Source organism: Neophocaena asiaeorientalis, unplaced genomic scaffold (genome assembly GCF_003031525.2).
Source record: "Neophocaena asiaeorientalis asiaeorientalis breed wild unplaced genomic scaffold, Neophocaena_asiaeorientalis_V1.1 scaffold648, whole genome shotgun sequence".
In the NCBI taxonomy this organism is placed as follows: Eukaryota; Metazoa; Chordata; class Mammalia; order Artiodactyla; family Phocoenidae; genus Neophocaena; species Neophocaena asiaeorientalis.
In genome coordinates, this window is record NW_020172781.1 from 6680018 (window position 1) to 6695144 (window position 15127).

The 15127-nt window shown below is 48.1% G+C and overlaps 1 protein-coding gene across 1 annotated transcript in view; it reads left to right on the forward strand.

Annotated features, from left to right (window-relative positions):
* The window catches only part of SEZ6L (seizure related 6 homolog like), a 198255-nt gene that overhangs the window by 289 nt on the left and 182839 nt on the right, over positions 1-15127 (forward strand). The window contains exon 2 of the mRNA XM_024741393.1: positions 6-115. Coding sequence (XP_024597161.1) covers positions 6-115 — 110 coding nt within the window. The remainder of the gene's footprint in view (positions 1-5; positions 116-15127) is intronic.

Consider the following 15127-nt stretch of genomic DNA (forward strand, 5'->3'; position numbering starts at 1 on the left):
CCTAGCCGACCCAGACGACTCGCTCCACGTCTGCCGGGATGTGGAGCGGGGGCGGCTGCCCAAATTCGGGACTAGGAACCGCGTCCCCTTGGCCCGGGCTGCTGGGAGTGTGGAGGTGGGGATGTGTCTGAAGGACTCGGGCGCTTTCCTGCCTCGGCCGCGGGCTCCCTTTCTGCCTTCCCGGCTGTGCGGCTGACTCCCCTGTGCAGCCCCAGAGAATCTCCTTGGAGCGGGGTCGCCTCCAGACCCCAGATTCCCGGAGCTCTCTGCAGCCGCACCCGGGGCTGGGTGCCAGGTAATTCTCACCCTTTCGGGGAGAGGACGAGAAGTGGGGGCAGCTGACCCGCCGTGCAAGTGAGGACTAGACTCGAACAGTGCGTCTGGGGGCCGTCGCAGTGCCGCGTCCTCCCACGCTAGGACCCCTTGCTTCCTTTTGGTTCAGGCTGCCCCGAGGGACCGGGTCCCTGGACCGATCCCAACCAAGTGTCTGGAAGCCGAACTTGGGTGTGGCTTTCGCCTGGAGGCGAGTGGAGGGGGCTCCGGGTTCTCAGAACTTAGCGGGGGAGGGAGAGGAGATCTTAGGTCACAGGCGGGAACCTGAGCGAACTCCCCGCTTTTTTCTACCTTCTTCCCAGACCTGGAGCCGCACCCTCTCCTCCACCCCGCTGAGGTTCCCCAGGGAAAATTGTGGAGGGTGGTCAGGTGTGTGGGGCTTTGAGATGGAAAGGGGAGTATGGCGCCGAACTCATCCAAAACTAACCCGGAGAGCTTCGAGGGTTTGATCAGGCCACTAGGAGACCCCAGAGTGGTGGGAAGCGTTCGTAGACCTCGCCTTTTGTAAGGTCCAACTCCTGTTCCCAGTAACTCGCCCCTCACGTGGGAAAAAGCAGGCAGTGCAGGGTCTCCCCAGGCTGAAGACAACCCGGAGGGCGCACACTCTGTCCATCTGGAGCCCCGTGTTTGGCTTGGACCGTCTTGACCCCGAGCTAGGGGACCGGCGGTGTCCCTTCTCCCTGGGGAATTCTGGACCCCTGGCGTGCGCACCTGCTTTCAGCACCGAAGGCCGCGGACAGCTCTCCGCTCGCGGGCACTGACCCTGGGTCTCCTCTTCAACTCTTCCCCACGGCCTGGAGTGCCCTCCTCAGCATAAATCAGGCATTTTATCCCCCACCCCTTTCTCTTTAAATGTGGAGCCCAGAGTACAGAGCAAAGGAAATAACTCATCACCTTTTGTTTAACAAAGCATATCGTTAAAGAACCCCCCTTTTATGAGGCATTAATATTCACAATTTACACCAGGTCTGGACAGTTTCTCTGGGAAAGATGGGAGAAGAGAATCGGCTTAAATAAGTCGTTTCCACCACAGCATGCCCTTTCTTAATTAGCTGTCTTTTCCAACAATGGCTTGGTGGCCTTGAACAGAGTCCAGATCTCCCTCCCTCACCCCCCTTTTGAATCTGAAAGCTACCCAGTGGCTTGCTGGCTTTTCTAAAGTGATTCTACCTCTGAGGATGGCACTCTCCGATATACCACCCTCCAGGAAAAATGTCTTAATGTCACATATTGAATTGTCATCCAAGACAAGGATTTCATATCCTGCTTCCTCCCCTGGCTTCAAACACAAAATGTGTGTGTGTGTGTGTTTTAATTTTTAAGACATTTTACATTATTTTTTCCAACTGCTCGACTCTGTAGCTAGCCAGCATATATTTTTAATTAACTTCAGGTCATTGCCAAATTAAAGTCAACCGGTGTACTACTTCAGAAGGTTCATTAATAACGGTGTGGTTCTGACTCCAAGACTGTGAGTCATAAGGAGGGAGTAAGGGTAGCCTATGAGCATTTGGGAACAATTGACCTTCCACAGTATATTCTGTTTTTAACGTGGAGCCCAACTTCCACTAATGTCAGATGGAGACCCATTCGTCTCATTCCGTGTTGCAAGCCGGTCCTTCTGTTTGTGGTGCAGTGAGGAGATTTGTAAATACAGTACTTGAAAGAGACTTGTTGCTAAATTCTTATGTAGGTCACGTGATTCTCTGGGCCATTTTGCCGTAAGGCATGAATAAGTATAAAGTATAACTTGTGTTTGAAGAGGCTTCTTATTGTCTAAGATATGCACATGGGGTATAGCTGTAACTACATGCCAAGACTGCAGAGCCTGAGTGTAATTTCTTTTTCCTTGAATTAATAAATTCAATATTGCTTAATAAGACTCAAATTTGTGGCTTCCTCCAGTCTCTAATGTACCCTGTCGTTAGATTCACTTAAAGACTATTTTCATGGTGGATCGGCTTTTTTTTTTGATCTGTGGAGTTTTAGCCGCCCCTGCTGGGGCCACCTTATCAAAGCCTGAGGGATTCTTGGGTTCGCAGGTCTCAGCTGGACATTAGGAAAATAATGTTATATTCCTTTCCTTCCTCTTCCCAGGCAAAAGGATGTTTCCTGATCAGAACGGTTTGTTTTCTAGTTTTGCTTACAAGTTCATTCCTGCTATTCAAAAAGCGATTCGAAAGGGCTCAATTTACAGGTCCTCATATTTGGTCCACATTCTGCAACATGCCATTGGCACAGACCTCCACTAGGGGCGCTCAAAGCTACGGTTGGTGATTGAGGGCAGAAGAGGTGAATTCTGACCTTTGGAACCACCAGGTGTGTGCAATGCCAAAGGTCAGTGAAATGGAGCTCTCCTGTTTCTAAGAGAAAAATTACTTGATGGTGCTTGATATATGCGGTGAAAAAGAGGAAGGAAAGGTGAAAAGGGGGAGGGGGGATGCCCCAAGGAAGGCATCATTAGAATACAGAGCCCAACTGCCCTTTTTTAAAATACCAGTTTGTGGTTTCTTTCATGGAGCCAAATTGCAAAACACCAAAGAGGCCATGGCAAGGCTGTTCTGAGGAGTTTGACTCAGCTGGCCACTGGGATTAGATTTATAGGGTTCCAGAAAAGAAGTATGTGGTTTTGGAATCGGAGCGACCTGGGTCAGGCCCAGCTGCGTTGTTTATGAATGTGTGACCTTTGTCAGGTCGATCTTCTCTGGGCCACCATTTCACTACCTATGGGATGGGGATGGAGGTGGGGTGGGGATTAATGGTCCCAGCCTGGAAGGATGGTTGCAGTGATTACATAACACTTATACCTGTAAAGCACCTGGCATGTAATAGATGCTCAAGTAATGTTTTCTCCCTTTTCTTCCCTACTTTCCAAAGAGCAAATTGCCCCTCCTAGTAGTCACCTGGAAAGCAGATCCTTGAAGTTGGTGTTGGAAATGTTGGAATAAATATCTGGATAATTTAGGCCCAAGTAGAAGGGTTGGAGGTAGGGTAACGAGTAGCCCAGGTGAGAAATTTTCATGACCTGGTGCAGACTCCCTTTCTTTTCAAACTCTCATACTGTATCTCTTTGAACCTCAATATTACCACCAGAAAGCAGAGTTCATTGTATGAGAGATATAGGATAGCAGGATAGTGGTTGGAAGGAAGACCTAAGAAGAGAGTCTTCTGGAAAAAACAGTTATCCATTCATTCATTTAACATTTACTAAGCACTTCCTATGCATGCAGCGGGCCCTGTATTGGGTGCTGGAGACACAGAATAATATGATGAGGTCCTTATCCCGGTAATGGCAGCCTAGCAAGAAAGACCTGCAGGTAAATCACCAGTGTCTACACCATGGGATACGTGTTGGGAGGGGGTGATTGTAATCAGAGTGCAGGGATCTCACAGGTGGGTGTGTTTAATTCTGGCCAGAGGTAGTCAGTGAAGGCTTCCCTGAGTTGATAGCATCTGAGCTGGCCCTAAAGGGATGTGACAGGTACCAGCAGCCACGGGAGATTTCTTCTTTGGGGCAGTGATGATCCTGAAGAAGGCTTCACTTTCGGAACACATCACACACCTGTGGAATTGGGGAAACAGGAGCGAGTGGGCAGGGAAGGGAGCCAGTCACGCACGCGCACACGTGAGAAGGATAGAAGGATCCTGGGATCTGCCCACCCTTTTGGCGTTCCCCTGGATTGCATGGGCCGCTGAGGAGGTGAGAGCTGGAGCAAAGGCCTGTGAGCCGCGGTGTTCACTGTTATCCACTAGAGGTTGTGATGACACCGATGGAATCCTCTCCGAAGACAGCCGAGCCCAGATGCTGAGTATAGACAGCAGTGCACAGCCCTGGGTGAACATTGCTTTACAGGATTTGCATATTTGCATAATCCTCTGGTTACTGTAGTTCCTCTGAAACCCTTTGGTGGTGGTGGAGGGTGGGGATTGGGAAGAGAACGGGGCTGCTTTCAGGGGAGGTTAAAAGGGTGATGCATTGGGCTGAGGTCAGTGGACCCATGTGATGTAGTTTACTAGACCATGGCTGGGACTGTGTCAGCGATGAAAACAGCATTTATTGAGTGTTGATTTCATTCCAAGCCTCGTGATGAGTGGTTTATATAGATTTGTTCAGAGCATCCTCACAACAGCCCCATGAGGTAGATGCTGTTATTTTCCTAATTTTAATGGTCGGGGAAATCGAGGCACAGAGAGGTTAAGCAATGCATTGAAAGTCACAAAGCCAAGAAGTGGTTTCAGTCTGGCATCAAACCCAGGCCTGAGCCAGAATCCTTTAGAACCATGCCTCACTACTGCCTGTTACTTGCAGCGTTCCCCAAGCTCATGTGCAGATTCTGCAGACCCCTGGGTGGGGGGGGGGCAATAAACACTTGTCAGGTGTGTGTTGGATGTATCTCCTGCACCTACACAGTTCCTGGCACATTGTAAGCACTCAAGTGAAACTGGTCAAATTGAAGTGAGTCGTAAAGTGAAGTAGGCTACAATTAAAGTGTAGGCAATTAATTCATAATCATTATATCTAACAAGTACTTAATATATATTCAGCCCTTACATGGGATATTTTAATCTCCACCATTTCTCTGCATTGTATGGATGAGGGGCTGTTGTCCGTTCAGGAAGCTCACAGTTGGTAGCCAGGAGGTTGCAGAGGTAGGATTTGAATCCAGGTAGCCTAGCTGCTGCGTTTGTGAACTTGACTGCTGGGCACAGCGCCTTCCAGGCTGGGTCCTGCTGTGTTTCCAAGTGAAATGTGCACAAAGCATGCTTTCACCGTTAGTGTGCAGCCCGGCGGGGTGGGTCCAAACCCCAGCTCACCCAACTCCCAAGACTGACAGGACAGAAACCAAGATCAACTAGGATTTTCCCAAGCTCTTAATAGCTCTCAAAAAAAAAGAAAAAGGAGACTTCATGAAAGAAGGTGGGAGAGACAGCTAGTTCACTGGTTGGTTTTGAAGCTGTGGCTGTTTGTAATTTCTCATGTTCCCAGGCCACTCAACCATTCATGGAGAACTCACAGTGTAGCTTGGTTTCTGTAAGCCCCTGAGTTCAGGACCTAAGCTCAACCATCTCCTAGCCATGAGCCTCAATTTTCCCATCTGTAAAATGGCTCACAGTAACCACTACCCCATACACAAAGCTGTCCTCACAGGGCTGGGATGAGACACAGGAGTCAAGATGCTTTATGCATGCCAGGAGTTCAAGCTTCAGGGAGGTGGGTGCTGGCACGGAAAGCTGAAGACCCCAAACACCCACCATGTGTTTCTTCCTGGGCTTGTTATGAGAGAATGACAAACTATAACATGCTATTTGCCATTGAGCGTGCGCTACTCTGTGCCACAGGACCGTCCACGTGCTTACTCTGTATTCTCTCATCTGATCCTCACCCAACGCTATGAGATGATGTCACTAACTACATGTTACTGATGAGGAAGCTGAGTCTTAGAAACATACAGGTGTCATGGCAATGAATGATGGAGTTGCTTAAGGTGTCATGGGCAAGCAGTGATGCAGTCAGGATTCAAACCCGAGACTGGTTGACTCCAAAGCCCAGGTTTGTTCTAGATGCTAGAGTATGAGCATATAGGTGTCACATAGCAATGGCTAAATGAAGAGCTGATGCAGATCCAGAAATCAAGGCGGTTTGACTGGCCTCCAGGAGGGGAGATGTCTCACCCAGTGGCAGATGCCAGGTGTCTCACAGCAGATCACAAAGAGGAGAAAGAGTTCATACCCACCCTGATGGCTTCTGGGTGAAGCATCCTTCTTGTCTTCTCATGCTGTTCCTTCATCCTGGACTGTCATCCTAGGAGGCTGAAGGAGTTCAGAGAGGACCAGATTAAATTCCCAGATAGCTGATTTAGCATCATGATTTTGAGCTATTTGCCTTAGCGTTCTGAACCTATTCTGGCCTGGTATATAAAATGGGAGGGACGTGTCTCCCTTGAAAGACTGTCAAGAATGTATGTAGGTATGTGTGGCCCATAGCAAGCACTCAGTAAAAAGTTGCCATTATTGCTAGTATTGTTCACCTGGTGAACTTCTATTCATCCTTCAAAACCTAGTCCCTAGTTGTCTCTTTTTATAAGACCTTCCCTTGCCTCTCTCCTCCTTATACCAGTTATGAATGATCTTCTGTCTCCCCGCTCAACACGTTCTATCCCCTATTATGCGTAACTCACACACTGATGAGTTACCAGTTTACATGCCTCCCTCCCACTAGACAATGAACTTTCCAAAAACCTCAGCTGAATCATACTCTTCCATAGCTCTCTTAGCCTGTATCTAACCCAGTGTAAGTGGTTACATTTACTCTGTTAAATGACCTTTCCTCTTAATCTTAGCGGTGAGGTGGTAGAGTCCTGAGATCTGAATTTCATTCCCAACTCCTTCTACATCTGTGTGGTCTTAGGCAGCGGGTATGAGCCTTGGTTCCTCATCTGAAAAATGAGACTAAAAATAGAGTCCTACCTCATAGGATTGCCATGAGGAAAATCAATGAGATAATAGATGTAAACTCACTGAAGAGTTCTACAAATAGGAAAAGGAGAAAGGAAAATTAGAAGATGAGGGAGGAGAGAAATTTTGTAAAGAGAAAAAACCCACCTTTGTGCAGACACATGGCCACAAGATGGACCATTCATTGCGTGCTTGCTGAGGGCATCTTTCTTTCCAAGGGGAATATGGGTTGCAATTATTTACCCTGTGGCTTAGCTCATTTAATATTAGGAACTTTCTGGACACCACACTGGTTGTTGTAGACTCTGCTTTCTCTTGGCTCCCTGGCAGCTGCAGAAACAGAAATGCCCAGCTGAAAACTGGGAAAGAATAGCAAAGTGAATGAAAACCCAGGCTCTAGAGTCAGAACAATCTGAGTGTAACTCTGTTGCTTTTCATTAGATGTGTGACCTTGGACAAGCTGCTTTGTCACTCTGAGCCAGCATTGGGCCTCACTTGGGGGTAATGGTCTATTCTCTGCCCACTTCCCAGGGATCATGGGATGGAGGGGGGCTTGGTATAGAGATGCTCTGCCAAAAAAAAATAAACAAGCTACCCTTCCTGGGATCTGTAATATTCATCAGATAGTAGCAGTTCTTCAGGCTCCCCACCTGCCTTAAACCTCCCCCTGATATTTTCATTTTATTGAGGAAAGAGACCCAAAGATGAGAAGGGACTGACTTACTCAAAATCCCACCGCAAGTGAGTGGCAGAGCCAGGACTGGAACCTCTGACTTGTGTCTTCTCACTCCCATTCTAAAGTGACTCCCTCCTCTTTAAGAACGGTAGAATCCCAGCTGTCCTCAAGCGTATGTTCTGAGACCCAAGGAGATGTGGCAATGAAAGCCTTAAGGGCATCTGTCTCCATTAAACCAGTGGCATCCCTTACCCACATTGGATATTTACATTGTGTGGCCATGGCGGAGTGGCTGCATTAAAGGAGCTTCAGCAGAAGCTGAAATCAAGCTCTACCTCCCTCCTGTGCTGACTTGGCACCTGAATCTTCGAGGCATCAGTGGACCAGCTTGCACCTGGGAATGGTGCCATCCAACCAGATGGCTCAAGTCAAGCAAGCAAGAGTAAGCCAAGGAGGCTCAGAGAGGTGCAGGTCCCAGGCCAGGTGCACCTCCCGGGCTTCCTTGCCCTCACCATGGGTTGTAGAGAGTGGCTGATTGAGAAACCCAGCGTGGGGCGTGGGGTGTAGAGAGCCAGGGAGGGGTCGCAGGAGGCATAGATGCTGTGGTCAGGGCCAGCTTTGGGCGGAAAGGACACCAGGGATGATCCAGGGGCTGGAGGTGAGGGCAAGATGGGTGGATACAGGGGCTCGTACCCACCCTTCTTCCAGCTCAAACTCTGCAGGTGTGCCGCCTTCTGTGGAAAGCACTAGTCACGTGTGGCTATTTAATTGTAGATTTGAATTCATTAAATCAAATTAGAATTTGAGTGCCTCAGTCCCACTAGCCACATTTCAAGTACTCAGTAGCCCTGTGTGGCCAGCGGCTGCCATATTGGACAGCATGGAGAAAGAAGGTTTCCATCTTGACAGAAAGCTCTATTGGATGGTACTGCTCTGGACCACGGCAGTCCAGACAGACCTCCCAACACTCAGCCTCTTCATGTTTCCTGGTTCAGGTTCCTAAGAGGAATATGGCTTGTCCTGCTCAGGCGGAAGGTTGGCTGTTTGTGTTTGATCCAATCATGTGCAGCTGGGGTGATAAGCATGCATGGGGCATAACATGGGGCCGTTCAGGTCTATACTTTGGGTTGAGTAATCACTGCTAATGACATTTCGCACACTTGCTCCGCTGCCCTCGACAGTTGCTTCCTCAACCCTTCTCACTGCGAGGATGTGGCTCTGGAACTCGTTTTCCAGTACATCCATATTCATCAAGCTGTGACCTCACTGATAAACACATCCGAGGGAGCTGGAAAGAATCACAGTGTGTTGTAAGTGTCTGTTGATTGGGTTGACTCTTATTATCTCTATGCTCAGCCATTTTGTTGAGTGGATGAGTGAGAGGAGGGAAGGAAGGAAAAGAGGAAGGGAGGGAGAAAGGAAGGAAGAAAGAAAGGGAGAAAGAAAGAGGGAGAGAAAGGAGAGAAAGGCATTCTTTGGCCATGAATGGCTCAGATTTGGGGGGCATAGGAAAAAGCATATGTAGGAAATATACAATCTTTACATCATTTGGGTAAACTTAGGAAAAAACAATTTAGGGCGGGAGTTGATGAGAGGGGTCCTCTTAAACTGGTGTATTTAGGCATTTCAAGGTGATCCATCATCTCTGAAAATCAAGCTAGGGTAGAAAGTGAAGAGAAACTTCAAGATAGGGTCCCAGGAGCCCTCCCCATCCTTGTGAAAGGTTCTTCCAGAATGACAACAATGTCTTTAGAAGCAGTGATGGAGGCCAGTGGGAAAGCAGGGTGTGCTTTTTCAAACATGTTGTTCTATGGGTGGTTTTAGTAACACGGTTATTATATAAGGTTGTGATTTCTCCAAAGCTTTAACATTATGGAAACGGGGAGGAGGTGTTTAAAAGAACGTGCTCAGAGTGAACTTTCTGAGAGTGGTGAACTCAGCCCTGGGTTAGGACTGAGACAGGCGTGAATGTGGATCCCAGCTCTGCCATTTATGTGCTGTGTAATGCTGGAGGAAGTCCTCTCATCAGCTCAGCTCCCTGGTTTCCATCTGCAAAACGAGAATAGAGTACTTCCTCAGCCTGCCTCCACAGGGTAGCTTGTGAGAATGCAGTGCGTATGGTCACTTCCATGCACAGCTGCAGGAGGCGCTATTCATACTGTAGTGTCTGTGAAAGGCTCCCCTGAAATTAAGCAGTGCACAACCTATGCAACTGTACGTGGCAGCCCTGAATGTGGAAGGGCACCACTAAACTATAAAGCGATTTGCACAGGGAGAGGGCCAGTGCTTCTCCCACTTCTCATTCCCTAAAGCCTGCTGATCAGGCCTGCACCTCTGTGCCCCTCTTTAGAGCAGGTTTACTGAGTTGTAAAGCTAACTGGGGGCCAACCACCTTGGAAATGAATGCAAAATATGTGGAATCAGGCCTTCTTTTCCAGGGCTTTGGAAGGGAAGTTTGCCTAATTTATGGCATAAATAAAAAATGATGTGCTGGGGCTAATTTGCATACTGTTACTTGCATTGGCATTAGAAACAACATTTTCTTGTGGTTGTTTTTAAAGAAAGCCTCAGACCTCTCCTGTTAATTCAACTGTGTAAGTTTAGGCAAGTTATTTAACCTCTCTAGGTTTCAGTTTCCTCAACTGTGAAGTGAGCATGACGGATGGACCCATATCACAGGATTGTAGCAAGGAGCCGTGAGTTAATCCTATAAAACTTGTAGAACAGTGGTTGGTACCCATAGTAGGAGCTCAGTAAGCACAGGAACATATACAATATAGCATATATCATCATCACCCTCCTCATTAATTAGACATGTATCTAGACCTACAGTTGATGTCACAGAAAAGTCAGAAGAATGCACTATCAGTGTGTACCCACATGGAGTGATTTCGAGTTCAGGACCTAGACTTGTGCTGGGACAGAGCAGGTGTCTGGTTACGGGATGCGCGGTCAATGGAGTATCATCATCATTAATCACTTCCCACAGATGCAGGCATTGGAAAGCCTTTCTCCCCTTCAGGACAATGGGGTCCTCCAAGGCAGGGAATAGATCGCATTTCTTTCTCAGTCCCCACCTCTCAACAGTCCATCTCCAGAAAACAGAAGCTCAATAAATGCACAGTTGTTGGTTGAATGACTGCTGAAGTGTCATCGTTCTTAATTAGTGCTCAGGAAATGCTTAATATCAGCATGCCTGCTAAGGCGTGATGTCTTCTTCCCAGACTAAGAACTCCTCAAGCCTGTGTCACCAACATCTGGCTCAGAGCATGGCACGTCGTGCAGTCAGCAGGTGCTCGTTGGGTGTAGGGCAGTGGCCGAGAGCTCGGAGTTTAGGGCCACAGAGACCAGGGTCTGAAAGCCAGCTTCATCACTTACTAGCTGCATAACCTTGGCAGGTTGTTTGTGCCTTGTGGAAAAAGCATGGGCAGAGAAAATAACTGTACCTTTTTCATCTATTTGAAATAAAGAAAGAATTGTTCATCAAGAGCTAGCACGGTGCCTGACACAAATTAGGTACTCGATATAGATACAGCTATGAATAAATGAATGAATGACCTTTCCCAAGAGTCTCGACAGAGGAAGAGGGACTTGGTGTATAATTTACCTTACCAGTGGGGACAGAATTCATAATTGCATGAACCCCACAGATAAAATGGTCTGTGGGAATTCGCAGAGGTGTACTGACTTTACAGCACCCACTTCTAAACTATGCTTCCCGATTTAAGGTATTTTATTATCTTATTTAATAAAATTGAGGTTCTAAGCAGAATGCAGCGATCTGGGTGGGTGAAGCCGTCACTCCCTGGCCAGTTTTTCGTGAGCAAGGTTCATCTCACATCAGCCACAAAAGCCCAGACAAGCAACAACTTGGGTGTGGCCTGGTCCTCTGTGAGGCCTCTTGCCGTCGGGAGCTTCCAGAGGGCAAAGTCTGGGTCTTATCTGTCTGTCTCTCCTCTGTGCCCCTGTCCTGTTTCCAAAGAAAGTAGACCTCTGGAAAGGCTGAGAAGGAAACAAGCTCCTATAAAGCCCTATAATCCCTGCTATGGCTTCATTTGTAGGATTTTGCTTAATTATTAGCAGAACTTCAAGGGTGACTGTTACAGCCATTTAATTATAGATTAGGAAGCTGACTGAGGCTCAGATGGCTAAATGGTGGTGGATTAGGATTCATTGATTCATTCATTCAAGACCACTTTCTCATCCTTCAAGACCTTCTACTCTGTATCAGGTACTTGGCACGGGCTAGAGATAGATGAATAAAACGTATCCTTGTCCTGAAAGAAGTTAAGAGCTAACCATTCTTTTTTGTTTTGTTTTGAATTAATTTATTTTATTTTATTGTTTATTTTTGGCTGCATTGGGTCTTTGTTGCTGTGTGCAGGCTTTCTCTTGTTGCAGAGCACGGGCTCTAGGTGCCCGGGCTTCCGGAGTTGTGGCTCGCGGGCTCTGGAGCACAGGCTCAGTACTTGTGATGCACAGGCTTAGTTGTTCTGCGGCATGTGGGATCTTCCCGGACCAGGGCTCGAACCCGTGTTCCCTGCATTGGCAGGCGGATTCTTAACCACTGCGCCACCAGGGAAGTCCCAACAGCTAATCATTCTTCAAACTCAAGTGTGAGTCAAAAATGCAAGTTTTTTCTTCTCTCCTCCATCCTCTCTCGTGTTACCCTGATGATTTCCAGGCAAGCGGGCAGCTCTCTCCAAGGGATCAGGGCTGGGAGCCGCCAATTCCCAGAGCACTGCCTGCGGTCCTGGCTAATATCTACACAAAGCAAACTGGCTTGGTCTCACCCACCCTCATTTCTAGAAGAAGAAAAAAAATTAGTAGGTGCTCTTTCATGGGCCACATAAGTGTGCCACTTGAAGAAAACCTTCAAGAACCATTCCAGACTTCATAGACACAGACAAGAGGGCTCCGTCAGGGCCTGCTGAGAGCAATGTCACTGATTTCACTTATGGTAACTGTGTTGGTGCTGCATTCTCTTAGGCATGTGGGAAAATACACCCCGAATTGCAGAGAATTATATAGATGTACCTGGGTGTGTGTATGTATGTAAATTATGTACCCACTATGTCCATAAAGCATAAACTTGGACAATCAGTTGATGAGGTTTGGCCACAAGCAAATGACCTCTTTCAGGTCCTGGAGTAGTTTTATTCTAAGTAGTAATAAAAATAGTCATTTACTTGTGTGCATGTGGCAGAGGGTACCCGTTATTGTATTAGATGGTCACGAACAACTTTGAGAGGCTAGTGATATTGAAAATGAGTCCTGGGCTTCCCTGGTGGCACAGTGGTTAAGAAGTCCCAGCATATACACTTTGAATTCTTACAGCCTGGTACCATGCTCTCCATATTGGTCCATAACTTGCTTTTCTATTTCTTGGGCCTCTTTTCTGTGACTGGAACAAGGTCCAGAATTAACCCAAGTCAGGCTGTCTCCACTGGTTCCCTCCCCAGTCTCCAATACCGTGTTCCCACTTCCGGGGTCCCTTCCCTAATGCGTCCCCTCCCCCTCCCTCTCCCTGTGCTGGCCCCATGGCCCCAGGCTGGCACCCCTACTGTAGTAATAAGCCTGTACTAGTCTCAGTTTTTATTTAAGCATCTGTCTTTCCCAGGAGGGTGCTGGAAATTCACTGATTCCACCACAAACAGCAAATATTTAATGAGTGTCTACTGTGTAGGCTCTGCTCCAGGCCCTGGAACAAAAACCAGCGCCAGCCCTCAAGGAACTTACTCTCGGTGATTTTTCATTTATTCACTGATTCAGCACGTTCATTCATTCATTCATTGATCCATCAAATATCCATCCATGTGCTGGGTGGGCTGCATCCCCCGCAGCCATCACTCGTTATTTGCATAGTGGGGTAAAAGTGATGGCCCAGCCCTGCAACAGGAGAGAAAGGTTCAGCTTGTCAGTGTGTGATAATAAACAAGATAAAGAGTTTCCAAAGAACTTCAGATATTCTCCTGGGGCGCTGTGTACATGAAGAGGTTAAAAAGAGAGCTGGGGGCCCTGAGAGTATTTATAACCTCTGAAGAGTATGAGCTGAGTACGTGAGCGCAGCCCTCACGCTACCCATGGGGGCTTAGCCAGAGCCAGGCACCTTGGTTTAACCTAACTCCTTGGCATGGGCTAGCAGAAAGACCACCCAACCAGGGGTCCGACATCTGCATTCTGGAGCTGTGTGTGTGTGGAGATGTGCTGTGTGACCTTGGGCCCATCGCTACCCCTCTCTGGGCCTCAGTTTCTCCATCTCTAAATTTAGCGGCCTGGGCTGAATCAGTAGTTTTCAAAATGGACTTAAGAGGGAGTTAAAATCCCTTGGGGAGCCTTTAAAGACACAAATACTTGGGCTACACCCCTGCCTACTGCCTCAGAAGCTCTACCCACTGTACCTGGAGATTTCTGATGCATCGATAAAGTGTACCTGCATTATTTGACCCCTAAACCGTGACCTTTTATGATTCCTTTGTTCATGATAATTATGTTTACCATTTATGTGCCAGACACACGCTACGCCCTTTACTCCCATTTAAGCCCCCATCATGGTCCAGCGGGTTAGAGACTATTATGCCCATTTGACAGCAGTCACCACTGGGGCTTGGACAGGGTCAGGGATTTGCTCAAGGTCGCAGAGCTCTGGAAAGACTCTGAGCTGGGATTTCTATTTGAGTCTGAGGGACTTTAAAAGAATCCACTGCCTCTCTGTGGTATATGGGTGCGGTGGGAGTCTACTCTGTATTCCCTCCCCAGGGGCAGTCCCTGTCTCCCAGCTCTTCACTTCCTGGAAATCTAGTTAACTCCCTTAATGAGCCAAATAAATGTGCCCCGTGAAGCATGGGATCGATCACACCCAGCCTCCTGCCCACCAGCCCAGGTTTGCCATGCACAGGGCCGGCCTCCCTGACTTGAATTATCCCTGCCATCAGCCCTCTCCCCCACTTTTGCTCTTGCAGGGGCCAGGCTGAGCCAGGGATGTGTTAGCAGCCAGGATCTAGCTCTGGCCTTGGCCAGGGTAAGTCGCCAGAGTATGGGGCATTCAAAGAACTAACGGAAAGCCGTTGTGGTCAGAGTGTTGAGAACTGAGAAGAAAGTGGGCATGATGACATTAAGAGGTGGTGGAGCCAGATCCCGTAGGGCAGGGAGGGCTGCCAGGAGACACTGGGAGTTTGTTCTCTTGTGCTTAGAAGCCATGTGAGCTGGAGAGTGGCCTGATCTGTTTTGGAAAGCTGTCGATGAAGTAAGTGGAGGAGGGTTATTTAGGAAGCCCTTGCTGGTAGGACTTGAAGGAATTTATCCCACCCCCTCACGCCCCCACCATGAGACAGGCCCACCTGTCTCCTGCCTCTCTGGAAGGTCTGGAACCATTTGAATTCCATTCAGCCCAGCCTACCCCTCCTGGCACAATCTCTCCAAGCACAATGGAAGTGAGGCTGATGCTCTGAGTCTGCTCAGAAGTCCATGGATTCCCAGCCCTTGACCCTTCAGCAGTGTTTCAAACCTCCAACCAATCCACACACTTGCCTCCTCAAACCTGGTCAGGTGCTTTGAAAGGCTTTCTTTGTCCTCCCTGCAGTGGCTAGAACACAGAAAAAGCAGAGAGCAGAGGAAAAGAATATAAATTTGGACAAATGATGATTAAATGCCCCCCCTCCT